General features: G+C 43.2%; 1 protein-coding gene and 1 non-coding gene across 2 annotated transcripts in view; both read right to left on the bottom strand.

Annotated features, from left to right (window-relative positions):
* Positions 1-26,833, bottom strand: part of ARHGEF26 (Rho guanine nucleotide exchange factor 26) — a 177,766-nt gene that overhangs the window by 45,029 nt on the left and 105,904 nt on the right. The window contains 2 exon segments of the mRNA XM_044289881.1: positions 12,881-13,035; positions 23,928-24,017. Of these exon segments, the coding sequence (XP_044145816.1) occupies positions 12,881-13,035; positions 23,928-24,017 (245 nt within the window).
* On the bottom strand, positions 2,478-2,579 carry LOC122937016. Its single transcript, XR_006389442.1, has one exon. It is a non-coding gene; the product is annotated as a U6 spliceosomal RNA (small nuclear RNA).

The raw sequence follows: 26,833 nt of genomic DNA, 5'->3' as shown, positions 1-26,833 counted from the left end.
GCCCCTAGAAACGGGCAGTGTGTAATGGATGGAATAATGAATCCATCCAGCAAAGGAAGCAATATGAACAATCACAATACATTAGTAAGTGCCTTATATTAACTTTCTCTTCATGATAAATGCTGAAGTGAGGCATCCCCTTTAGGCCTCATGCACACGAACGTTGTTTTGGTCCGCATCCGAGCCGCATTTTTTGCGGCTTGGATGCGAACCCATTCACTTCAATTGGGCCGCAAAAGATGCGGACAGCACACAAAGTGCTCCGTTTCGTGGTCCGCCCCAAAAATATAACCTGTCCTATTCTTGTCCGTTTTCTGGACAAGAATAGATAGTTATATTAATGGCTGTCTGTGCCGTTCTGCAAATTGTGGAACGCACGCGGACGCCATCCGTTTTTTGCGGATCTGCAATTTGCTGACAGCAAAACACACAACGGTCATGTGCATGTAGCCTTAAGTTGACAAATAAAATGAATACTGTATTATTCATCATTGTATTGCGCCATTCCTCTTGCCTAATGCAAACATGGGTGTGGTTAATCAGTGGGAATACTGAAAAATCTGCAGTGTCCCATTACTACAGCTACAAGTACAAAAATGTTCCACATGCTAAACATTTCATTTTAATACAGACTTGATCTATTCTCCCACAAGAAGGAAACTAAACATCAGTCTAATAGGCCCACCCAAAATACTACATGTTTTAAAAAGACACTTTCATTTAAAAGGGATACTTTTAAAAATTCAATATTTATACAAAGCTTTTTTGTAAGTATTAGGCTATTGAAAATTGAAGAGGCCCTTTCACGTTTTTTTTTTATTATTCAAGATAAATACTTTAGGAGAAATCTTTTCCATGGCTGTGATGTTTTCCGCTGTGATTGGATTGCGGCACAGGAGACACCCATTGAGAAACCCTGGCGTCTCCTGCTCCCTATACCGATGCTCAGTATTAACATACCGAGCGGAAAAAATACAAGGGGGGCACAGCTGGGTGCAGGATCAATATTTTAAAAAAACAGGCAGGGTGGCAGCATCAGCATGGTACCTCACAAGTAAAGGTATTTATCTTGAATTAAAAAAAAAAGGTGAAAGGTCCTCTTTAAATATTAAAGGGGTTCTGCACTTTGTTTTAACTGATGATCTATCCTCTGAGCTTCTGATCGGCGGCGGTCCGACACCCGGGGCCCCCGCCGATCAGCCGTTTGAGAAGGCAGCGGCGCTCCATCAGCGCCGCGCCCTTCTCACTGTTTACCGCCGGCCCAGTGATGTCACGACTAGTATCAACTAGCATGGGCGGGGCTAAGCTTCATTTAAGTGAACAGAGCTTAGCCTCGCCCACGCTAGTTGATACTAGTCGTGACGTCACTGGGCTGGAGGTAAACAGTGAGAAGGCCGCGGTGCTACTGGAGCGTGGCTGCCTTCTCAAACTGCTGATCGGCGGGGGTCCCGGGGGTCGGACCCCCACCAATCAGATACTGATGATCTATCCAGAGGATAGATGATCAGTTAAAACAAAGTGCAGAACCCCTTTAAATATTCTGTAGCAATAATCTCAGAGGTAAAGCTCTCAATGGGAAAGCATAATGCAAAGAGGTATAACCTAGGGAAAGAGAACCATCTCATGTGCAAGTGGCTCCCTATGAGTCAAAGTCTGACTTTTTAACAGCCTTGGAACATGACAAGGGAAAACAGCCAAGCCAAATATCCATCCATAGACGGCTGTTGACCCCTCATCAATACGGAGTAGGATTCTGTCTGGCTAAGTGTGATGCGTTGAAGGCAGCTTAGGCATGGTTCTGGCTCCCCTCATAGGCTACATTCACATGACCATTCACTTCAATGGTGCCGCAAAAGATGCTGACAACATTCCTTGTGCTGTCCGCATCCGTTGCTCCGTTCCGTGGCCCTGCAAAAATAATTCATGTCCTATATTTATCCGATTTGCAGACAAGAATAGGCATTTCTATAATGGGCCACCGTTCTGCAAATTGCGGAATGCACATGGGCAGCATCCGTGTATTGGTATTGGAACACGGCACGGTTGTGTGAATGTAGCCTTAAAGAGGTCAGCATTGTATGAAGACTTTATTGCAGTGCTCCATAGGGAAAAATATATATATATGCAAAGAGGTTTCTAGAGTCACCTTCTGGAAGTGGCTCCCTATGAGCCAAAGTCTGACTTTTCAACAAGCCTTCGAACGTGACAAGGGAAAATAGCGAAGCCTAGCTAAGCTGTCTATGGATGGATATTTGGCTTGGCTGTTTTCCCTTGTCATGTGTCATGGATGAGATCTCCCTGACTGCTATGCACATACAAGGGTCTCGATGGTAGACGATTGCATGCCCATGTACCTAAGCCTGGGTGACATAGAAACATAGAATGTGTCGGCAGATAAGAACCATTTGGCCCATCTAGTCTGCCCAATATACTAAATACTATGGATAGCCCCTGGCCCTATCTTATATGAAGGATGGAAAAGAACACTTCACGAATTTGCGTGTCATCCTTGCGCAGGGGCCATTCTAATCTTCTCTGTATCGTTCCAATTTTAGTATATGTGCTGCCGAAGCAAGCATGTGACACCTGAAAACCCTATAATAGTGAGGGGACATGACCACCGGCTCCCTGCACTTAATACGGAGGGAGTCAGGGTCACCTAGAATCAAGCCAGCAAGCAAACACAAAGTAAAGGACTAATCTGAGCAAACAGCAGACGCAGCCTCCAGCAGTGAACACTTCATCCAGGAAGTTTTATAAACCGCAAAGTGAGGCAGTATGGGAGGGAATATAAAGGAAGACGATTATGTCTAAATAAGTGGCACCTGGCAGAAGGAAAGGAGATGATAAAGTGAAACCAAAACAAAGAACATCATACAAGAGGTAGAGAAGAACGTCTGTCAGACCTTCTCACAGAAGTGGCAGTGACATCATGTTCCAAGGCTTGTTGAAAAGTAGACTTTGACTCATAGAGAGCCATTACCTGAAGGTGGCGCTAGCGATACGGTTATTTTTACCTGAGAGACACCCTTTGCATATTTTTTTCCCATGGACCATTATCACTAAGTATCTAGATAATGCAACACTACTGAAAAGTTCTCATACAAAGCTAGTCTCTGCAAAGAGAGCCAGCACCCTGTCTAAAATGGGAAAGCAAAGTAAGTTCAGTTTATGACTGCTAGGTGGAGAACTAGAATGCTTGACAGAATAGACAAACATACACATAGAGGAGCAGTGCACTTATTAGTAGAATGTGAGAAGCATTGACCACACTACTGGGATAGCATAGGCGAGTATTCTGCTCTGAGTCACCACCAACAGCTGCCTGGTCTGTGCTAAAAGTGCAAACAGGAAGTTAAAGAGGCTCTCAGAAATTTCCATACTGATGTCCTATCCTTAGGTTGATATATATTATAAAAATTGTTGAAGTGTCTGTTTAAAGCTGTCTGATCACTATTACAGTAATGTGATCTATTTTATGGGTGGTTTCTGTACTGTTTGTTGCCGGAGATATTCACTGTCAATACAAAACCACTGGATGAAGCTGTGGTTTAGAAACATCAGTCCGTCATCTCCAGTTTCCTCTGAAGAATTGGTTCATAAATAGTTTATAGGGGGAAATCTTACTTTATTGTGTTGGGTGGTGTCGTGTCGCCAGGAAAGCTGACATACATCCTCTGATGAAAAGTCACTTGACATTATTTATCAGATTAATAAGAGATCTTATATTAAATGACTAGGAGGAATTCAGGTTCTATTATGACATTACGGAACTGCACCAATTTACACACACAAGTCAGGGTCACCTAGAATCAAGCCAGCAAGCAAACACAAAGTAAAGGACTAATCTGAGCAAACAGCAGACGCAGCCTCCAGCAGTGAACACTTCATCCAGGAAGTTGTATAAACCGCAAAGTGAGGCAGTATGGGAGGGAATATAAAGGAAGACGATTATGTCTAAATAAGTGGCACCTGGCAGAAGGAAAGGAGATGATAAAGTGAAACCAAAACAAAGAACATCATACAAGAGGTAGAGAAGAACGTCTGTCAGACCTTCTCACAGAAGTGGCAGTGACATCATGTTCCAAGGCTTGTTGAAAAGTAGACTTTGACTCATAGAGAGCCATTACCTGAAGGTGGCGCTAGCGATACGGTTATTTTTACCTGAGAGACACCCTTTGCATATTTTTTTCCCATGGACCATTATCACTAAGTATCTAGATAATGCAACACTACTGAAAAGTTCTCATACAAAGCTAGTCTCTGCAAAGAGAGCCAGCACCCTGTCTAAAATGGGAAAGCAAAGTAAGTTCAGTTTATGACTGCTAGGTGGAGAACTAGAATGCTTGACAGAATAGACAAACATACACATAGAGGAGCAGTGCACTTATTAGTAGAATGTGAGAAGCATTGACCACACTACTGGGATAGCATAGGCGAGTATTCTGCTCTGAGTCACCACCAACAGCTGCCTGGTCTGTGCTAAAAGTGCAAACAGGAAGTTAAAGAGGCTCTCAGAAATTTCCATACTGATGTCCTATCCTTAGGTTGATATATATTATAAAAATTGTTAAAGTGTCTGTTTAAAGCTGTCTGATCACTATTACAGTAATGTGATCTATTTTATGGGTGGTTTCTGTACTGTTTGTTGTCGGAGATATTCACTGTCAATACAAAACCACTGGATGAAGCTGTGGTTTAGAAACATCAGTCCGTCATCTCCAGTTTCCTCTGAAGAATTGGTTCATAAATAGTTTATAGGGGGAAATCTTACTTTATTGTGTTGGGTGGTGTCGTGTCGCCAGGAAAGCTGACATACATCCTCTGATGAAAAGTCACTTGACATTATTTATCAGATTAATAAGAGATCTTATATTAAATGACTAGGAGGATTTCAGGTTCTATTATGACATTACGGAACTGCACCAATTTACACACACAAGCTGAATCTGGAGCCACAAAGTGAACAATTTGTCAGCAAAACAAGCATCCTGGATCCCGCTGGCAGCACTTGTGAGGGGCATTAAGGGGCAACACTATTGTGACAGGACACTTAGGGAAATAAGTAATGTGAAGGAACACTAAATGGGCATAACTACTGTGTTGGGGTACTAAGGGGGTATAACTACTGCATGTGGTCACTAAGGGACATACTACTGTGTGGGGCACTAAGGGGGCATAACTACTATGTGGGGGCACTAAGGGGGCCTAGCTACTACATGTAGCCACTATGGGACATAACTAATTTGTTGGGCACTTAAGGGGCATAACTACAGAGTTAACACTTGGCAGAGTTAGTGTTTGTACTGAGTTTTTGGGAGGAGGTTTTGAAGCCGATTTTCCAGCGGGTTTTTTTCCGGCATAAACTAGAATTGGATCCAGCAGGAAGGAGAAGTATAAATGCCTCCTTTATATTTCCCATTCCGTTTGAATCCTTTCTGGCTTTGGCTCAAAACCTCATAAAGGGAGTGGTTTAGTGTAAAAAACAAAAAAACTTTCCTAATATTGTCCCTCCATGGGCTTTTCAAAAGTTGGGAGGAGTACAATATGTAGCTACTCTGGCTAGGCTCAAGAAAGCTGTCGGTACTCGTATGTAGGAGTTGGTGCTGAGTTGTTTGGCATCCACATGCAGCTCCCAGTCATCTTCTGTGTGACTCCTCAACCTCACAAGTGTTCATAAATCAGTGATGCTGTCCAGGATTCCCAGTGTTGTTCAAGAATGCCATAGATCTTCCCTCATGTATTACAGTAACTTCTGCCGGATGGGATTCCCCAGTCTACATTGGCACTATTTTGGGAGGCCGCCTATACAGCAGGAACTCAGTTACAACACTGCACTTGTAATCAAGCATAAAGTTTTACATTGCTGTTTTTTTTGTGTTTTTTTTTTGCTGGAAAATGCAGATGTCTATCTTATTCCACCCAGCAAAAAATGGATGTGTTGTTTTTTTTTTAATAGTAAATAGACCTATTACTCTCAAATATTGTTCACAAATCTGTCTAAATCTGTGTTAGTGAGCACTTCTCCTTTGCTGAGATAATCCATCTCCCCTCACAGGTGTGGCATATCAAGGTGTTGATTAGACAGCATGAATATTTCACAGGTGTGCCTTACACTACCCACAATAAAAGGCCACTCTGAAATGTGCACAGTTTTGCCTTACTGGAGGGGTACCTGGCCACCATTTGCCTTACACAGTGAAACACATCTCAGTTGCACAGAGTTGATCAGGTTGTTGATTGTGGCCTGTGGAATGTTAGTCCACTCCTCTTCAATAGCTGTGCGAAGTGGCAGAATATTGGCAGGAACTGGAACACGCTGTTGTATACGCCGATCCAGAGCATCCCAAACATGCTCAATGGGCGACATGTCCGGTGAATATGCTGGCCATGCAAGAACTGGGATGTTTTCAGCTTCCAGGAATTGTGTACAGATCCTTGCAATATGGGGCTGTGCATCATCATGCTGCAACATGAGGTGATGGTCGTGGATGAATAGCACAACAATGGGCCTCAGGATATCGTCACAGTATCTCTGTGCATTCAAAATGCCATCAATAAAATGATTGACTTACAATGGTTTTAGTGCCGGATCGGGTTTCTTCATTCTTGATATAACCCAACCAGATCCGTTCTGAATGGATGCAGCCGGTTGTATTATTATAATGAAAGCATTTAGCTGTGGTTTTGACATCTCCTGACAGATCACAAAACCGGACAGCAAAAACGCAGATGTGAAAGTAGCCTAACAAAGAGATTGTAATGTACACTCACTGACAAAAAAAAACATACCAACCCAGATAGGAATGTTAGATTGCTGCAAAACTTGTCCTGCAGTTATATCTCACGCACATTAATACAGGTGTGGTCATATTAGACACTAGGCCTTCCACAAGAGGGTATAACAGTTCTTCCCCTGATGAACTTTAAAAAGGCTCTCAGATGCTACTTTTGGATAGTATATCTATTGGAGAGTGATTGTTGACTGCTAGACATGCCTCTAGTAATGATATGAGGGACACTAACAGTTCAGTAATATGTGCAGGACATCCTGCGGTCACATATGATGCATCTCATGGCAGGGCTTCCAACTGGCATTTGTCAGCAGGATAATGCTCGCCCACACACATCAGAGGTTTTCCAGGAATGTCTTTACCAGATTGCACTTCTTTGGCTGCCCAGTTGCCACCAGTTTATGGGACTAGCTGGGATGCCAGATTTGGCAACCTATGAGTGTGCAGGATCTACAGGCCTAGCTGCACCATCGGTGGGCAAATGTACAGCAGGATACCATAAGGAACCTATATGTCTCCATGTCCAACCGTATCTCATCTTACGCCAACTAGAAGTGACCCAACAGGGTACTAGAGCCACCTTTTAACTGTACAGTTTTCCCCAATAAAATGTTCTTTTCAATCCAACATTGTAATCACCTACTATATTGTCATTACTGTATATAAAGTTTCATTCGATTCCAACAACTTCTGCTCGGTGCGCTATTATATGACTGATTTTCATGTTTTACATTATTCATGGGATAACCTCTTTAACTGAATAGAATATATTTCTGATTTTAGGGGCAAATGCTCTTTAACTCTCATGAGAGGTAACGGGATTAGCTCACGGGATTACAGTCTCCTGGGATAGACGGGCGCTGTTGGCACACAAAACACAGTCCAAGCACGTTTGGTGCAACTGGCCTCAGCCAGTTTTATTGGCTTTTGCAGACAAAAGTATCAAACAAATACGTACAAAATAAAAGAAAACTCTGGCCGCTACCTCTAGACATCAAGTAGTTCCTAACTAAAGGAAACTGAGCCTTTTACCAAGCACTATAAAGGGCTCTTTTATTGCCATGCAGGTAATCCGCTGCGTGAAAGAGAGCCAAGCCCCGCTCCGGACAGCAGAGACACGGAGCAGTAACATGATTGATAATGCTCTGTGCCTCACGGTGACCTTTTTACTACAAAATCACAGTGACAATTTTATCTCACTGTGATTTTGTAGTAAAAAGATCACAGAGAGGCACGGAGCATTATCAATGATGCTAATGCTCCGTGTCTCTGCTGTCCGGAGCGGGGCTTGGCTCTCTTTCACGCAGCAGATTACCCGCACGGCATCCGCCCGTGTGAAAGAGCCCTAAACAAAACACACAGTTGCTTTTACTCATATCAGAGGTTTTCCCAGAAGCAGAGGCCCTCGGCTAGTGAGCCGTCTGCCCTTGTATGGCACACCCAGCTTCTTAGGTCATTAGCCACAGTTACTATGAATACCTGGAGTGGCTAATTGGAGCAAGGACCCACCCAACTCTCCTGCTCCAAGCGGCCAGGCCCTTCTAACCAGGTTTTTGATAAAACCTTACACACAGAAAACAGTTTTCCTTGCTGCTATTTAGAATGTATAAGACAGGAACCTAGTGGAAATGTACACTCCTTCTACCACTTTCCCCCTGGTCCTGTCACATCATCTCATTCAATATTTCAGATTACTGGCATAAATGCTGAAAGCTATGTGGTAATACAGTGTTTCCCTAGTCAGAAGTGTTCATATATTGAGCTAGAGAGGAAAGAAGAAGAAGAGATCTGCTCATGGTCCCTTCGTGTAAACAGCAAACAGGAAGGTCTGGGCCCAAACTTTCCAAAACGACTTGTAGGGAAAGCTTGATTTGTTTATGCTCCAAATGTGCTTTTGGCTTTATACACATTCCTGGAAATGGAAAATGGACATATTCAACAGTACAAGCCAAGTGAGGGAACATTTCACAACTCTGATGCTGGCTGTCATCTTTTAGAAATCACTCTAATTCTATTAAACGGTATATCTAATAATCGTTTGGGCTTTCTTCATGCACACTTGCAGGCATTTTTTGGGCGTGTAAAAACCATTATAAATTTCATGCATTTTTACAAATATTTTTTTTGGGGTGGCAGTTCTTACCACTGCTTTCCTGGCAGTAGTAGGGAACAGTCAGTGTGTATATTATACACTGCCTGCAAGGCAATCTGGACAAGCAATAAGCATCATACTCAGCAAATGGTGATGTTTAATTCTGAGGACATATCCACAGGATACGCCAGCAGATCAGTCCTATAAGGAGGCGGCGCACGCAGTGTGCATGTGCCGTCTCCCTTCTCTCTTCCTGCTCACCGCTGCTGTCTATGGCAAAGAACCAGTGAACAGGAAGAGAGAGGGCACACAGCTGATTTGGGGGGAGTCGGACCCTAGCCGGTCTGATATTCATGACCTAAATGACCTAATATTAAAAGCCCGGACAACCCCTTTAAATAGGTGTATGCTGGTGTAGAGATGGTAATCCTGGTACAGCAGTGTCTGCACTAAGTCCCTCACTATTTTCCCACTAACTCCTATCATAAACCTGGAACCTGTGCAGGGCAGGAGCTAGCAGAATGTTTTTAGTTGTTTTTTTTTTTTTTGTCAGGGATGTATTCCTCAGCAAACTTGGAATAGAGGGATAGGGGCAGGGACTGGAATTTAGGAGATGGGATTAGGAGCTGCTGCAAGTAATTCGATCCCACCAATATGATAATGATGATTCCTGCAGCAGTTCACAAGCAGTAGATCTTTTGTTTATAGACGTGCACCACAAGTCCCAGCAAGACCCAAACGTAACAAAATAAGCACAAAGCCCTCTCTGCAGAACGCTGTTACAGACTGGAATGGCAGCATCCAGAGAGGGCTTTGCTATTCTGCATAGCATACCAGCCAATCACTGCACACAGAGGGGATGCCAAATAGTGATGTCCCCTTGTAACCTTGGAGGAGGTGATTAGTGCTGTTCTGTACAGCACCAATCATCCCGATCTGAGCCCTACAGCCCCCTCAATGGCTTTTACACTGAGGAAGCTGCGATTGACCAGTCAACATTGACGAGCTAATCACCGCAATTGGGGCTGCAGGGAGGAGGTACAACCACCCCCCCCCCCCCCCCTCCTGCCCTTAGCAAAGATGACTGGCTGTTGGGCAGCCATCTTAGCCACAACCACTATACAATGTATGCTGTAAGGAGGCCGCAGTGCTCAGTCCTTTTAAACTTTTGATAAGCAGGGGTACTGCGAGTCATATCTTCACTGATGTGATACTGATGACCTATCCTGAACATAGGTCATCAGTATTGTACTCTAAGAAAACCCCTTTAAGGGGGACTTATCATATGGGAAGCAAAATACTGTAGACAGGGAAGTGTTTCACAATAAAAACAAGCAGAAGGAAATTTGCACCAATCACAGACCAACTATTCCACTCATTTCTATCCTTGCACTTCATGTCAAGAAAATGAGCAGAAAGTTGGCAGAAAATGATTGCAAATTCTCACCATAAAATTCTTGCTTGTACTACTCACAATATTTGTGAAAATATCATGTCTTTATGTCATGTGAAAATTATTAATTATATCATATTTATTACACATTAAGGGACCTTCCAATTTTTTTTTCAAAAAACAGACCCAAGAGCATGGGAAGTATAAAATAAAGGAAAACCCCCTTACTAACCTTTCATATGTCCTGCCGCTCCGGTCCTGGCAGAGATCTTATGTCCATCAAACATGTGACCAGTGCTGCAAATCACTTTATTTTACCCAACCCCCTGCCCTGGGCTAAGTATTTAAGAATCACAGAAAACATTGTTAATAGGGGGTTGTTAAAGGGGTTGTCTAGACACTCAAATTTAATAAACAAAATGGTCTGAATGTTTTAAAATAATGAAAGAATTCATACTCGACGATCTCCTTGCCACTCCCATTCCAACACTTCTGGGTCCCCCACCAGTCTGTGTACCTCCTGGCCCCTGCCAACTTGTGCACATGAAAGCTCAGGCTATCACTGGCTGTAGTGGGTCACCCATTTTATTAAAGCATTCGGAGATTTTACATTTTTTTGGGTGAAGAGGTTTTTGCCAAAGTTGATCTGTGATTTGGAACCAAATCTAACCCTATGATAAGCAGAGGCAGAATGGGAAATTAAATTGGCCCTGGAGAGAAAAAATGTAAAAAGCCCCAATGTTGAATGTTGTTGGAGGGTCCAAATTGACTGGAGGTGGGGCCAGCAATACCTTAGTGCAGCACAAAATGCCGCCCCAACCGAACCAAATACCACAGTGCAGCACAATATACTGCTGCCCCCACCGCAGTATTCAACTATATCACCTGAGGATGGAGATACAGTTGAATTCAGGGTCGAGACCTGCGGCCACAAATCAGATGCATAAGTACCTGATGCTCCTAGCAGTAATTAATGCTGAGAACATCAGATTGTTATGTACCCAGCCAGCAGTCACAAGAAGGTCTAGAGCTGACCTCTTGGCATCGGCCCACTGGGAAGAGTCCCTGTAGGATTGGTCATCAATATCAGATAGGCAAGGACACCCCTGCTGTGCCAGTGCAGCCTTCTCTTCATTGTTCACCTGCTCACCGTCACAACAGCAGCAAGTGTATAGGAACGAGCTGTTCCACTGAAGTGAATGGGACAACTTTGCGGTTGCGACGGCAAGCAGGTGAACAATGAAGAAAAGGCTGCACTGGCACAGCGCGTGCCTTCTCTTCATACAGCTGATCGGCGGGGGTGCCAGGTGTATAGGTCAGCAATAAAAGTAACTTGGACAACCCCTTTAAGGAGAGCCATAGAACAGCTGTAGGCTTAAGGCTTATAATTAAATGTAGCAAATGATCTGGAGGAACAATTATGAAAAACGTTTCCATTATCGTCTTCTAGTTGTGGGGCATTTGCTCTAAATTGTACGTAACAAGGATAAAACCTTAATTGTTTCTGGCCCCTGAGCACTTCCCATGTTATTAAAAGATTATCTATAGCAAGTGTCGGAAGACCTCCTTTCTCCTTGTTTGAAACCAGAAATGCCATGAATGCAGGTTCTACTTTCTTTACATATAAAGTTCATTCTAGTTACAGGCTCTCTTCCATGCCATTGTTGTTTGAATACAGGAAATCTCCTGTTTAGCGGATGTTTGTAACTTCCTTGTATGTTTTGGTCACTAGAGATGCACAGACAATAGCTCATCCATACTGTAAGGTTGTTAAAGTCTTCTGTATCTCCGTGCATGTAAATGCCAACAAAACCACATAGTTAAATGAAGTGAAGGATTCAATTAATGCATTTTGGAGTCTTAATGGGGTTGAAGAGGGATGGGCTGAAACAACATATACAGCCAACATAAAAAAGAGTTGCGCTGTTTTTTGTTTTAAAAAAAATAAAGCTTTTTCTCCTAAACTCAAAAATCCCTTTAAAAAGGTGCTGTTTGGTTTCAAGAGGAGGGATCGACCTGTGATAAAGTATAGATGATTACGGTACTTACCTGACAGATCCTGTGCCGGCAGAGCTCTGTTTTCCCAGCCGCAGCATATGAACACTGCAGCACTTCAGTCCACCATTGGTTACAGCAGTCACATGTAGTCGGCATGCTGTCGCAGCTGCAGCTGGGAAAACACAGTCCTGCCGGGTGAACCGAAGCAGCAGCGCAGAATCTGTTAATTAACTCATCAACTATTCAATAAGTGGGACTGGCTCTGAAAGTAATAATATGAAATAAGAAGTATATACCAATATAAAACGATAGCCTTGCGAATACATTTACAATACAATATTGATTTGTATCCTTTTTTGCTGTTTGGGCATACACCTGACTTGGCGCTGGTAATAATAGTATTTTTCATTAACAGTATTTCATTCCAAGTAATCAGCTATTGTTTATTATAGGTCAATCCCCTGAGTTCTCCATTTTCCTCCTGAAACTAGACAACCTCTTTAATGATCCTCAATTTTTTATTTTATATATTTTGACTGAACCTGATAACCGTGTCATAAAGAGATAATACTACAGAATCTTACGTAAACATAAGTAAATTACCTCTTCTTCTTCGTAATAATGAGCACGTCATTGAACAGGAAGAAGTAGACTTGTTGTTTTGTTGTCCTCTTGGAGAAAATGCCAGTGTCCTCTACGAAGGATGCAAGTTCCCCCCTCTTCAATAACCACCGAGAAGACGACACTAAGGGGAAAGGCTGCAGAAGACACAACATAAGATATCAATACAGGGCTATTAGTAATAAAAACCCATTCATAGTATAACCTTTGTAGATAAATGATATACAATATAAATACAGTAAATGAAGACATCAATAATAGAACATGATATCATTTTGTTCTGAAAACAGAAAGAAAAACCCCAAAAGAAACTATGAATGAATATCTGACAACTGTCCGGTTTAAATACTTATCACATTTATCAGTGTTTCCAGTGTTTTACAACAAGGGGTTAACGACTACAAAGAGTATAGTAATGGGTCTGTTGGTCCTTGACCAAACCATGGGACTGGTGAATGCATGATCAAATGTCTTAAGTCTGTGCCAAGAAGCTGAAGGGCACAGTGCCAACACTGGTAACTCCTTTCCTAAATGAAAGTACTCTGTTTCCCGCGAAGACTCAACAGGACAGTTCAGAAATAGAAATAACAAGATAGCAGTCAGTTTTAACTCATCCATAGCCAACGGTCCTTACTGAAGCAATGACGTATTGCTGTGATGTAATACAGCAGCACTGAGGCTTTCTTGTTAAAGGCGGTCTGTCAGCAGATTTGTACCTATGACACTGTCTGACCCGTTACATGTGCACTTGGCAGCTGGAGACATCTGTGTTGACCCCATGATCATATGTGTCCGCATTGCTGAGAAAAATGACTTTAATATATGCAAATGAGCCTCTAGGAGCAATGGGGGCATTGCCAATACTCCTAGAGGATCTGTTCTCTCTGCCGCACCCTCTCCACTGACTTACAGGGCCAGGAAGTGTAAACGTGATCACGCTTGCCTGGCCCGATCAATCAAAGTGGAGAGAGCACCACAGTTGCAGAGGAATCAGAACCTCTAGGTGTAACAGCAACGCCCCTGTTGCTCCTAGAGGCTCATTTGCATATATTAAAAGATAATTTTTCTCAGCAATGCGGGCACATATGGACATGGGATGGAACCAACACAGATGCCTTCAGCTGCCAAGTGTACATGCAACAGGTCAGCCAGTTTCATAGGCACAAATCTGCTGATAGATGCTCTTTATTTCAGTTTTAGAGCGTTACTACTAACAGTAATTGCCATCAATCTGTTTAAAAAAAAAGGTCCATAGGAGACGCATACTTAAAATTAGGAGAATAGATACAGAGCTAAACCCCAGTGCAGTGTTTCCGAGCCAGGGCCCTTGTGGCAGAGGCTCCTCAGAACACAAGACCCAAGCTTTGAGCCAAATGTTGTACAAGAAGAATAGAAGATTTACTTGCCCCTGCACCAAGGTTCATTGAGGAGGGAATCACATTAGGGGGTGATCATGCATATAGACTTCCTGATCACTTCCCTGTCATTGATCACCCCCCTGTCATTGATCACCCCCCTGTAAGGCTCCATTCAGACGTCCGTATGATTTTTACGGATCCATGGATACATGGATCGGATCCGCAAAACACATACGGACGTCTGAATGGAGCCTTACAGGGGGGTGATCAATGACAGGGGGTGATCAGGGAGTGTATATGAGGTGATCACCCCCCTGTCATTGATCACCCCCCTGTAAGGCTCCATTCAGACATCCGTATGTGTTTTGCGGATCCGATCCATGTATCCGTGGATCCGTAAAAATCATACGGACGTCTGAATGGAGCCTTACAGGGGGGTGATCAATGACAGGGGGGTGATCAGGGAGTCTATATGGGTGATCACCCCCCTGTCATTGATCACCCCCCTGTAAGGCTCCATTCAGACATTTTTTGGGCCCAAGTTAGCGGAAATATTATTTTTTTTTGTTTTGTTTTTTCTTACAAAGTCTCATATTCCACTCACTTGTGTCAAAAAATAAAATCTCACATGAACTTGCCATACCCCTCACGGAATCCAAATGCGTAATTTTTTAGACATTTATATTCCAGACTTCTTCTCACGCTTTAGGGCCCCTAAAAAGCCAGGGCAGTATAAATACCCCACATGTGACCCCATTTCGGAAAGAAGACACCCCAAGGTATTCCGTGAGGGGCATATTGAGTCCATGAAAGATTGAAATTTTTGTCCCAAGTTAGCGGAATGTGAGACTTTGTGAGAAAAAACACTTTTTTGCAGCCTAGGTGGGCAAAGGGGCACACATTCCAAAGAGCACCTTTCGGATTTCACCGGTCATTTTTTACAGATTTTGATTGCAAACTTCTTCTCACACATCTGGGCCCCTAGAATGCCAGGGCAGTATAACTACCCCTAAGTGACCCCATTTTGGAAAGAAGACACCCCAAGTTATTTTGTGATGGGCATAGTGAGTTCATGGAAGTTTTTACTTTTTGTCACAAGTTAGTGGAATATGAGACTTTGTAAGAAAAAAAAAGGTAAAAAAAAAATCATTTTCCGCTAACTTGTGACAAAAAATAAAAAATTCTAGGAACTCGCCATGCCCCTCACGGAATACCTTGGGGTGTCTTCTCTTCTTTCCAAAATGGGGTGCACTTGTGGCATAGTTATACTGCCCTGGCATTCTAGGGGCCCAAATGCGTGAGAAGTACTTTGCAATCAAAATGTGTAAAAAATGGTGCACTTTGGAATATGTGCCCCTTTGCCCACCTTGGCTGCAAAAAAGTGTCACACATCTGGTATCGCCGTACTCAGGAGAAGTTGGGCAATGTGTTTTGGGGTGTCATTTTACATATACCCATGCTGGGTGAGAGAAATATCTCGGCAAAAGACAACTTTTCTCATTTTTTTATACAAAGTTAGCATTGGACCAAGATATTTATCTCACCCAGCATGGGTATATGTAAAATGATACCCCAAAACATATTCCCCAACTTCTCCTGAGTACGGCGATACCACATGTGTGACACTTTTTTGCAGCCTAGGTGGGCAAAGGGGCACACATTCCAAAGTGCACCTTTCGGATTTCACCGGTCATTTTTTACAGATTTTGATTGCAAACTTCTTCTCACACATTTGGGCCCCTAAATTGCCAGGGCAGTATAACTACCCCACAAGTGACCCCATTTTGGAAAGAAGACACTCCAAGGTATTTTGTGATGGGCATAGTGAGTTCATGGAAGTTTTTATTTTTTGTCACAAGTTAGTGGAATATGAGACTTTGTAAGAAAAAATAAATAAAAAATAAATAAATCATCATTTTCTGCTAACTTGTGACAAAAAATAAAAAGTTCTATGAACTCACTATGCCCATCAGTAAATACCTTAGGGTGTCTACTTTCCAAAATGGGGTCATTTGTGGGGTGTTTGTACTGTCTGGGCATTGTAGAACCTCAGGAAACATGACAGGTGCTCAGAAAGTCAGAGCTGCTTCAAAAAGCGGAAATTCACATTTTTGTACCATAGTTTGTAAATGCTATAACTTTTACCCAAACAATTTTTTTTTACCCAAACATTTTTTTTTTTATCAAAGACATGTAGAACAATAAATTTAGCGAAAAATTTATATATGGATGTCGGGTTTTTTGCTAAATTTTACAACTGAAAGTGAAAAATGTCATTTTTTTGCAAAAAAATCATTAAATTTTGATTAATAACAAAAAAAGTAAAAATGTCAGCAGCAATGAAATACCACCAAATGAAAGCTCTATTAGTGAGAAGAACAGGAGGTAAAATTCATTTGGGTGGTAAGTTGCATGACCGAGCAATAAACGGTGAAAGTAGTGTAGTGCAGAAGTGTAAAAAGTGGCCTGGTCATTAAGGGGGTTTCAGCTAGCGGGGTTGAAGTGGTTAAATGGGTCCGCAATCAGCAACATTCAGTCCGCATCACAAAAAAATAGAACATGTTCTATTTTTTTTGCAGTGTGGAGGCATGGACTGAAATCCCACGGAAGTGCTCAATAGTGCTTCCGTGGGCTTCTGCTCCGTATCTTGCGGATCTGTTCAAGTAAATAGGAGCCAGTATTTGCGGGCTGCACATGTTCGTGTGCATGAGCCCTAACCGTGTATGAGGGCAGCCAAATTAATGAGGTTGCAATGCGACTCACATATTTGCTGCAACCCTAAGATTGCAAAAAAATCCAACATTGCTGGATTTTTTGCAATTCTGGGGTCGCGGTAAACGTCGAATCACGCTGTGACCCATTCATTTCTATGGCTGCCCTGCAACACTACAATACCTGGGCGCATAACAAATGTCATGCCCCAAAAAATGCTGTGTAGCTGAACCCTAAGAATTCCAGATATTAAAATGATATATATATATATATATATATATATATATATATATATATATATAGTATATTCTCGGTTAGAAAAACAAGTATAATACTTGTATGTATATTCTAGCCTCTTGGCAGACTATACAAGGTCAGTACCATGTATACTATGCACGTCTTTAGTTTGCACATTTCACAGTAATAACGTGGGACAGATTTACTAATCCTGTCTAATATTTAGACAGCGTAAACTTAGATCAGTATAAAGATGTGCCTCATGTATTACAGCAGCTTATGCTGAATGATCAGGGGCGTAGCTAAAGGCTCATGGGCCCTGGTGCAAGAGTTCAGCTTGGGGCCCACCTTCCCTCAGTGCTTTGTGGCCAGGGGCAGGAAGCACAAGGCCTACGTGCTGCCCGAGGCAAAAATTGAAACGGCACCCCCTTGAGCCAGAGGTGTAAATTGACCAGCATGCACTTTCTATAATACTGGTGTCTTCTTATGCACCACAAGGGTCTTTGGGCCCCCTCAGGCTCCTGGGCCCGGTAGCGACTGCTACCTCTGCACCCCCTATAGGTACGCCCCTGTGAATGATACATATGGTGCAACCCTTTTTTCTAACTGTACGTCAACTATCGACTGGCTCACTTTGTGCCCAAATTTCGTTGCATTTTTAGCCACTGCCACCCCCCTTAAACACACCCTTTTCATCTAAACCACCCCTCTTTAGCAGGAGAGATGCAAAAAGTGTTTAAAACACATAATAAATGTGATACAAAGGATATACAAACTCTTGCACATTTAGCTTTTTAGTAAATTTAGCTTTTTTTTTTTCATTGCAGTGTCCAACACAAAGTGGGCGATTTATGAAAATTGGTATAAAAGAAAACTGTCTTAGTTTCCAATAGCAACCAATCAGATTCCACTTTTATTTTTCAGAGCTCCTTTGGAAAATGAAAGGTGGAATCAGATTGGTTGCTATGGGCAACTAAGCCAGTTTTCACGAATCTTCCCCTATCATAGTGAATACATTTATTTCTCCTTTTCTATTTCCCCATTCCACAAATACTGGGCCTCATGCATAAAAAAGTATCACTGTTGCCCACAGCAACCAATCAGACTCCTGCTTTCAATATTCCAGAGCTCATTTGTAATAGAAAGTGGTGATCTGATTGGTGGCTATGAACAACACATACTCTTCTGGGACAATACTTATGCACAACTATTTTCAGTGGAAGCCAGTTATTCAGAACTGAAACGTCTTCAGGACTGCCATAAAGATTTGTTCATTGCTAGTCTGTACATAATGATGATATCTCAATATATGAAATTCCTAAAAACTTAATCAGCCTGACTTTCTCATAAATGATTTATAATTACTTAGATCCCTCGGGCCCGGCAAATTGTTTGCAAGACGTAAAGACGTAAACAATGGGATTAACGTCATGCTGCTCGGTACATCTGGCAACACCATAGAAAGATAGGAAGTAAGCGGAATAAATGGGTGGCGGATCTTCCCCCAGGTGATACTCTGTCTGAGCTGTAATCGGGGAGAGGCCCCTACTATATGTAAGACAAGAATATTACATATGAACAGAGATTTCTGAAGACAATGCTAGACAACCTTACAGAACACTTCACATGGCCACAAAGCAGGTTTTGCTATATGAAGCTTTTGTTGTCTTTAACGTTTTTAAAGGAACAGCACAACATTTTTCTACATGTACTTTCAAATTAAGACAAAGTAGTGGGGTTAGAGAGGTGAAACCGACTAACATAGTAGATGTCTCCTAATATAACATCACATGACTTTTCTACTACTTTTATTGTGCTCTCTTGAGTATTAGTCAAAAGGTGGGTCATCTGGAGAGCAGCCTTCTTATACATTTTCCCAGGCCAGTAAAGACATGTTTATCAGTCACGTGGCCTAGGCGCAGCTCAGCTCTTCTGGCGGTCTTGTGTTGCAAAATTTGCGTAAAAATGTTCTTGCGCTCTTGCTACTCCCCCCTTGAATTTCTTAGCCATGATCTTCCCTGAACCTCAGCTCCAGGAGTGCGCACATTAGTGCTCAGCTACATATGTGCCCCCATTAGAGTCTCAGCTAAAGGTGTTCCCTCATAAGTGCCACAGCAACAGGTGAGCCCCTATAAGTGACTAAGCCTGTGATGGCTAACCTCTGGAACTCCAGCTGTGGTAAAACTACAACTCCCAATATGTACACTTGCTTGGTTGTTTTCAGAACTCAGAAATAAATGGAGCAGGATGGTAGTCGTAGTTTCACCACAGTTGGAGTGCCGAAGGTTAGCCATCACTGGACTAAGCTATAGGTGTGCTCCCATAAGTGCTTCAGTTACAGCATGCTACATAGGTGTTTCAGCTACAGTTATGCCCCCATTAGAGCCTCAGCTATAGGTGTGCCCCCATAAGTGACTCAGCTACAGGTGTGCCCCCATAAGTGACTCAGCTACAGGTGTGCCCCCATAAGTGACTCAGCTACAGGTGTGCCCCCATAAGTGACTCAGCTACAGGTGTGCCCCCATAAGTGACTCAGCTACAGGTGTGCCCCCATAAGTGACTCAGCTATAGGTGTGCCCCCCAAAGTGACTTAGCTACAGGTGTGCCCCCATTAGAGCCTCAGCTATAGGTGTGGCCCTATAAGTGACTCAGCTATAGGTGTGCCCCCAAAAGTGACTCAGCTACAGGTGTGCCCCCAGAAGTGACTCAGCTACAGGTGTGCCCCCAGAAGTGTTTCAGCTACAGGTGTGCCCCCAGAAGTGTTTCAGCTACAGGTGTGCCCCCAGAAGTGTTTCAGCTACAGGTGTGCCCCCAGAAGTGTTTCAGCTACAGGTGTGCCCCCAGAAGTGTTTCAGCTACAGGTGTGCTCCCAGAAGTGTTTCAGCTATAGGTTTGCCCCTATTAATATATAATACATAAAGTCGGTCAGCTCACCTCAGCACAAGCAAAGATTTTGCAAAGCCTCCTCATAGCAGTCTTTCTTTTAATGAAAGCCAGGAATGATGCTAGCTATCATCAAAAAAGGACTGCCTCCATTAGTGTCTCAGCTACAGGTGATACTACCGTGTCTTGTAAACTGCAGGGTGATGAAGCTACAAGTCTAGTCTCCCATATCTACTATAATATACTGCTAGGAAACCAGCTAAATCAATGAAGTGTTTCCAGTAAATGAAGCGACAAAAGAAAAAAAAAACATGATAAAAAAAGGTTTCTGATAATTTAAACTTTCAACGCAAGGAGATCTTTGGTGGTTTATATAATGAAAAAAAAAAAAAGAATATTTAGAAAACACTAACAATGGGGCCAAATGAAGAAGTGAAAACAAATAAAGTGATTGCAATGGAAAACGCAGATTAATTCTTCTCTGACACCTTTACATTCCTGTAATCCCCAAGAGCAAAGAAAGAGACGGATTTAGAAAGTTTCCTTTAAAATATTTATACTGTGCTGGTATGTTGTAAACTGAGAAAATGCTTCATCATCCCCACTATAAGGGCTCATGCACACAAACGTATTTTCTTTCCGCTTCAGTATGCGGAAACCATTCACTTCAATGGGTCCGCAAAAACAACAGAAGGTACTCCGTGTGCATTCCATTTCCGCTTTTCCATTCCGCAAAAAAGTAGTGCATGTCCTATTATCGTCCGCAAATCACGGTCTGAGGCACCATTCAAGTCAATGGGTCTGCAAAAAATACGGAACACACATGGAACACATCTGTATTTCATCCGTATTTTGCGGATCCATACTGTAGAAATTCTATGCCCAGCCCATATTACTCATGTGTTTGGTGATTAATAAGTTATTGTTTCGGATCCGCAAAAAAATGTTTTGCGGAATAACGGAACAGAAGAGGACTTAAATCAGAGAAAAAAAACCCCCTCAGATACGGAACAACAGATCAGTGAAAAACGGACCGCAAAACAACAACGGTCCTGTGCATGAGCCCTAAGTCTGTAGAAGGAATGATGTCCAGGCTTCTCTATGAATATTTATCTTCTATTTTATAGACGCACATCACGCTGTTAGTTTACTGCTAAGCAATATGTATAAATGTACATTAAAATATCTATCCCATCCCTTGAATTAACTATCAGATCAGTGGGTCTCACTCCTGGCACGCCCCACCCATCAGGTGTTTTCTGGAGCTGTGGCGCCAGAACTACACAGCTCCATACACTGTCTAGTGGCCATGTCTGGTTACTGCAGCGATGCTCCCATTCATAGGTCATCAATATTAAACTCCTGGAAAACCTCATTAACTCACATGTATATAATTTACAAATAATTAAATATGGCGTAGTACCGTATGACTGTGTATGCTATACACACTGGCCCACAGTGACCGCACCTAGATTATGGTGCCAATTGTCTCAATTTGCCACATCAAGGTTTAAAGAAATAAACTGCACTTCGCACCGCAAGGGGGCAGAGACTTACCAGAAAAGGGTGTGGCTTTGTGAGAAATAGGTGTGGCCTAAGATGCAACATCTAGCATCAAACCTGCGCCACAATTCTGGCATAAAATAGGCCAATAGGCCAACAAATAGTTGGTAATAAATTAGACAAAAGCGCCTTTCCCTGCACCAGATGTATCATCCAGCCTAAGCCCCTGTGATAAATCTGGTGCACCATCTACAGGATTAGTACATCTGCCCCACTGTATCTACATTACGCTGTATTAGCTGTGTTACTAGTCATATTATAGTCCTGATTTTGTTTGTTCCTGGAATCTTTAACAGTTTGCGGAAACAATCTGCAGTAATAATTCACTTCTCAGGACCCGGAAGAAAGAGGGTACTGGGAGATTTGAGCTCAGTAGCCTGCAGAATCCTGGACCTACCCTTCGTGTTTATATTTCTGGGTACAGAGAAACTAAACCAGTTCCTCAGATGTACTAAGCGCTTGCCCTGGATAAAAGATCATGTAACACGTTAAAAAATTGTTTGGCTGTGAATCACTAGGTTATAACATTAAAAGGGTTTTCCAGGACTTTTTAACGAAGACAAATCCTCTGGATAGGTCCACAGTATTTGATCGGTGGGGTTCCAACAGCTGGGACCCCCTCCAATCAGCTGTTTGAGAAGGCAGCAGCGCTCCTGGGAGCACTGAGGCTTTCTGGCAGCTCAGCATGCACAGCGCCGTACGTTGTATAGTGGCTGTGCTTGGTACACCTAGGCCACATAACGTAGGGAAATCTGTAAGAAGGTGGTGGCTCTCACAGGAGTGCCGGTGCCTTTTCAAAAAGCTGATCAGTGGGATTCCCAGGTGTCCGACCCCCACCGATCAGATACTAGTGACCTATCCTCAGGGTAGGTCATCAGTTATAATGTTTCAGAAAACCCCTACGATTTTGGGCCAGTACAAACGCCTGTTCCCAATAATTGACTATTATAATCGAGCAGACGATCAGCCAATGATAGAGCAACTGCTCGTTCATTGGTTGATCGGCATCTTTCATCAGGATGAAGGATTCCTAATTATCGGCAGCACATCCTTCTGTGTAATCGGGGAAGTGCTGCCAATAATGAATGGAACAGAATGATGGAGGAGAGACTGCAGTAGCAATCGTTCCTCCCACATTCAGTATGTATCGGCCTCTGTAATCAGGCTGATGCAATCGAGCTCCCATGGAGGTTTTGTCTTCCTTTAGCGCTCGCACTGCCTGAAGATCGGGCAGTGTAATGCCACCCTAAGAGTCATTAAAAACCTGAAGGCAAATTGAGTTATACAGTTTAATAGAAACGCTAGATTTCAGGAAAGCATATTGCAGAGACTTTAACTCACCTGGGGCAATGACACCATTTGCTGCGTTAGCCCTGTATCTAAATATCATGGGTCGAGGCAGAGTGGCTTGTGGGTACCTTTCTAGGACACGTCCCATGTCCTGTTTGCGCTCATTAACCACTTAATAACAATCATGGTATAAAGTCTAATGTTGCCTGTAGTTATGGCCGACCGGTCCACTGTAAGGGAGGATAGCCAAAGGGGCACAGCTGAACTCTTCCTGTCCAGTGATTAATGGAGGTCTCAGTAGATGGACCTACTCCTATTAAAACCTTTCGAATGTTGATATGACATTTCAAGAAAATATTCAGCTTAGGTAGGGTGCTGAATCTCCTTAAAGAGGCCAGCCTTGATTGGAGACTTACTGGAAGTGCTCCATGGTAGGGAGACTTATTGGCAATACTCCATGGAGACAGATAGGCAAACTCCAGTCAATGCGAGTGAACAAAACGTGAACCTGAGGAACGTGATCATTTTGGAAGTTTTACAATCCCAAATGTTTAAATTACTATTTCCATTTGAGAATCAGATATTTAAGTCTCTGGAACTACCTTACTGCAGCTGGCCTGGGTGTAAAAAACATACACTTCTCATTCCTATAATTACTATAAATAGCAGTTGAAGCATTAATTACTATACATATAAAAATAACATCCTAATGTATGGTTTATAATGCTGTGTGTCTCTGCCTGAGCTTGCATCTACTGAATTATACTGACTGCATTATGTCAGTACAATTCAGTAGATGCCAGGTCAGGCAGAGACACACAGTACTACAATTCATTATAATGGCATGCTTCCCTGTGAAACAAGCAGTTTCCACAGATTCCACATTGGATACGCTTGTCTGAAAGAGGCTATACTGACAGACTGGTGATTCTACTTAAGACAAACTGAAACTTGAAGTAATATTTCTCCTGAGTAAATTGAAATACCTTTATTTTAAACTCCAACTGAGAGTTAATGGTCACCATCATTTCTGTTCTTTCCATCTTCCTTGCTCCTTCATTGCACAGACGTACCAGCTACAAAAGAATGAATATGTAAATTATAGACTATAGAATGAATGAGTTAATGAATGAATAAATGACTGAATGAATATAGGCTGCCCAAAAAAATTAAGGGAACACTTATAGGGATTTTGTCACTTCAGCGAATAGCATTTATTATGTGGAGAACGTTAATACAAGGCACCCACTAATGTATTTGTATCCTTTGCTGGCTGGATGCATTTTTCCATCACATTATATACTGCTCATTTCCACGATTACGACTGCCCGACAATCCATCAGCGTGGTTGTTCGTGCATACAATAAAAAAAAACACCAGCCTATGTGCAGGGCCGGTTCTACTATAGAGGCAAGGGGGTCAATTGCCCCCGGGCCCCCGCTCCTTAGGGGCCCCTAGCGCCGGCCCGGCCGCAACTACTATTATATTATCTATAATTGAATAATTGATTCTCTTGTCTTGGTGTCACAGTGTCTGGACTCTGGAGAGACGGGCCGGCGCCGAGCGGCCGCTGGCAGTAATGTAATTAATAAACTAGAAAAGGTACAATTTCTGGGGAAATTGTGTGAAGTGTTCTTGCCTCCACCAGTAGCTTACAACTGGAGTGGGCGGAGTAACTGGGTGGAGTGGCTTGAGTAACTGTTGTGTGGTTGGATTGGCTGGAGTAACTGTGGAAAAGTTGCACCTAAAAGTCGGGGTGGTTGCACATAAGGGTCGGGGTGGGTGCACCTAATCGTTGGGGTGGTTGCACCTAAGGGTCGGGGTGGGTGCACCTAAAAGTTGGGGTGGTTGCACCTAAGGGTCGGGGTGGGTGCACCTAATCGTTGGGGTGGGTGCACCTAAGGGTCAGAGTGGGTGCACCTAAGGGTCAGAGTGGGTGCACCTAAGGGTCGGAGTGGGTGCACCTAAGGGTCGGAGTGGGTGCACCTAAGGGTCGGAGTGGGTGCACCTAAGGGTCGGGGTGGTTGCACCTAACAGTCGGGGTGGGTGCACCTAATCACTGGAGTGAGTGCACCTAATGACTAGAATGAGTGCACCTAAGGGTTGGAGTGGGTGCACCTAAGGGTCGGACCCCATGACTAAGTGACCCAAGTTTGGTGACTTTAGTTTAAAATCAGTGCGACTGGGAGCGATTTGAAAATTTTCCCTGTCAAAGTCAATGGGAAAAACGTGGATTGCTTAGCCGTGGACATTTTTAGTGGCAGCAGGGATAGCTGAACGTTCTGATATAAGATTTGTGTAGGTGGGCCTGAAAATGAGGGAGTGGTGGCAGTTTAGAAATCATGTCCTGATTTTTCAGCTTTTGCCAGCTCCCACTCTAGCTTTGCCATTCATTCCTATGGGACAACTTTCGCCACAAGAACCACGATATTCCGTGAACCATTCGGCGAAACGTTCCACAAAGTAATAGCAATCCGATCGGGAACAATCTGCACGTTTTGGTAAATTTTTGTCTATGTAGTGTAAAAACTGTGGGAGGAGTTAGGGTGGCAAATTTGGCTAGAATAATAATAATAATATATATGTGAGATAACATTGTGGTCTTGCTATGCAAGAACACTTAATTAAACTAACTGGGCTGGAAACTGGAGTGTCTGGACTCTGGAGTCAAGTGTGGAGCCGGCGGCTGCTGACTGTGCCTGCGCTGCTTGTCTCTTTAAGAGATTCAACTTCAAGACTGGAGCAGCAGCGGCATGCACGTCTGCGTCTGGCTGACTTACGTTGCCACAGGCTCCGCCCCCCCGCCCAGAGCAGAGAACTTGGAGGAATCGGATTGTACTTAAGGAGCAGGAGGCAATGGCATTGAGGCAAGGAGCAACTAGCAAAGCAAGCAAGTGGATATCGGTCCATTGGCATTTGGCAGCCAGCCACAGCCCAGCCCAGAGAGCCCAGTCTGACACTCTGCTAGGCGCCAGCAGCACCAGGGAAGGCCCGCCGCCCACAGTGTGCTGCCATGATGGAGGGGGGGGGGGAATAATGTGACTCGAAGGGGGCAATGACATGACATGTGGGGAATCGGGGGGGGGGGGGGGCCCTTATTGTTTTCCGCCCCAGGGCCCCATTTCACCTAGAACCGGCCCTGCCTATGTGAGCTCCCATGATCCCAGTCACCAGAGAGGCCAACATTTTTTCCTATAGTGTGCAAGCACGACCACCACTGATGGATTGTAGGATGGTCATAGCCATGGAAATGAGCAGTGTATAATTTGATGGAAAAATGAATCCACCCAGCAAAGGAAGCAATATGGACAATCACAATACAAGTGCCTTGTATTAACTTTCTCTACATAATAAATGCCACTTGCCCAAGTGACACAACCCCTTTAAGCCAGTTTCATATGGGCGAGTTCACTGCAGGAAACAAGCTCTATGTGGGGTGATTTCCCATCCTGAACTGTAGTATCTACTACTGAATTGTACTGGCATAATACCAGCAGTACAATTCAGTAAATCTGAGGTCTGGCAGTGACACACAGCATTAAGAATCATTATAATGCTGTGGGGTCCCATTACAAGAGCAAAGCTCAGGAGGAGAAATCACTCTCCTACCCCAAGTGTGTTTCTCACAGTGAACTAGAATCTGTCATACCAATTTTGGACTACTATGTACAGTAATACATGCGTAGTATTGCAGATAAGGACTCTATGTCAGTATTTTTTATTTTCCTACTGCTTCCCGTTCCCCCGCCGTCAGCACTCAAAGCTGCACTGAAATACCCAGTCCAGACTGCTGTGGTAACATAACACAATGGAGAAGACACCCCTGCGCATGCACAGTAGTCCCGACAATGTATTTCAACGCAACTCTGAAAGCTGACAACAGGGAAATATT

Source organism: Bufo gargarizans, chromosome 4 (assembly GCF_014858855.1).
Source record: "Bufo gargarizans isolate SCDJY-AF-19 chromosome 4, ASM1485885v1, whole genome shotgun sequence".
In the NCBI taxonomy this organism is placed as follows: domain Eukaryota; kingdom Metazoa; phylum Chordata; class Amphibia; order Anura; family Bufonidae; genus Bufo; species Bufo gargarizans.
The sequence above is the reverse complement of the archived record's forward strand: the minus strand, read 5'-3'. Positions and strand labels throughout refer to the sequence as shown.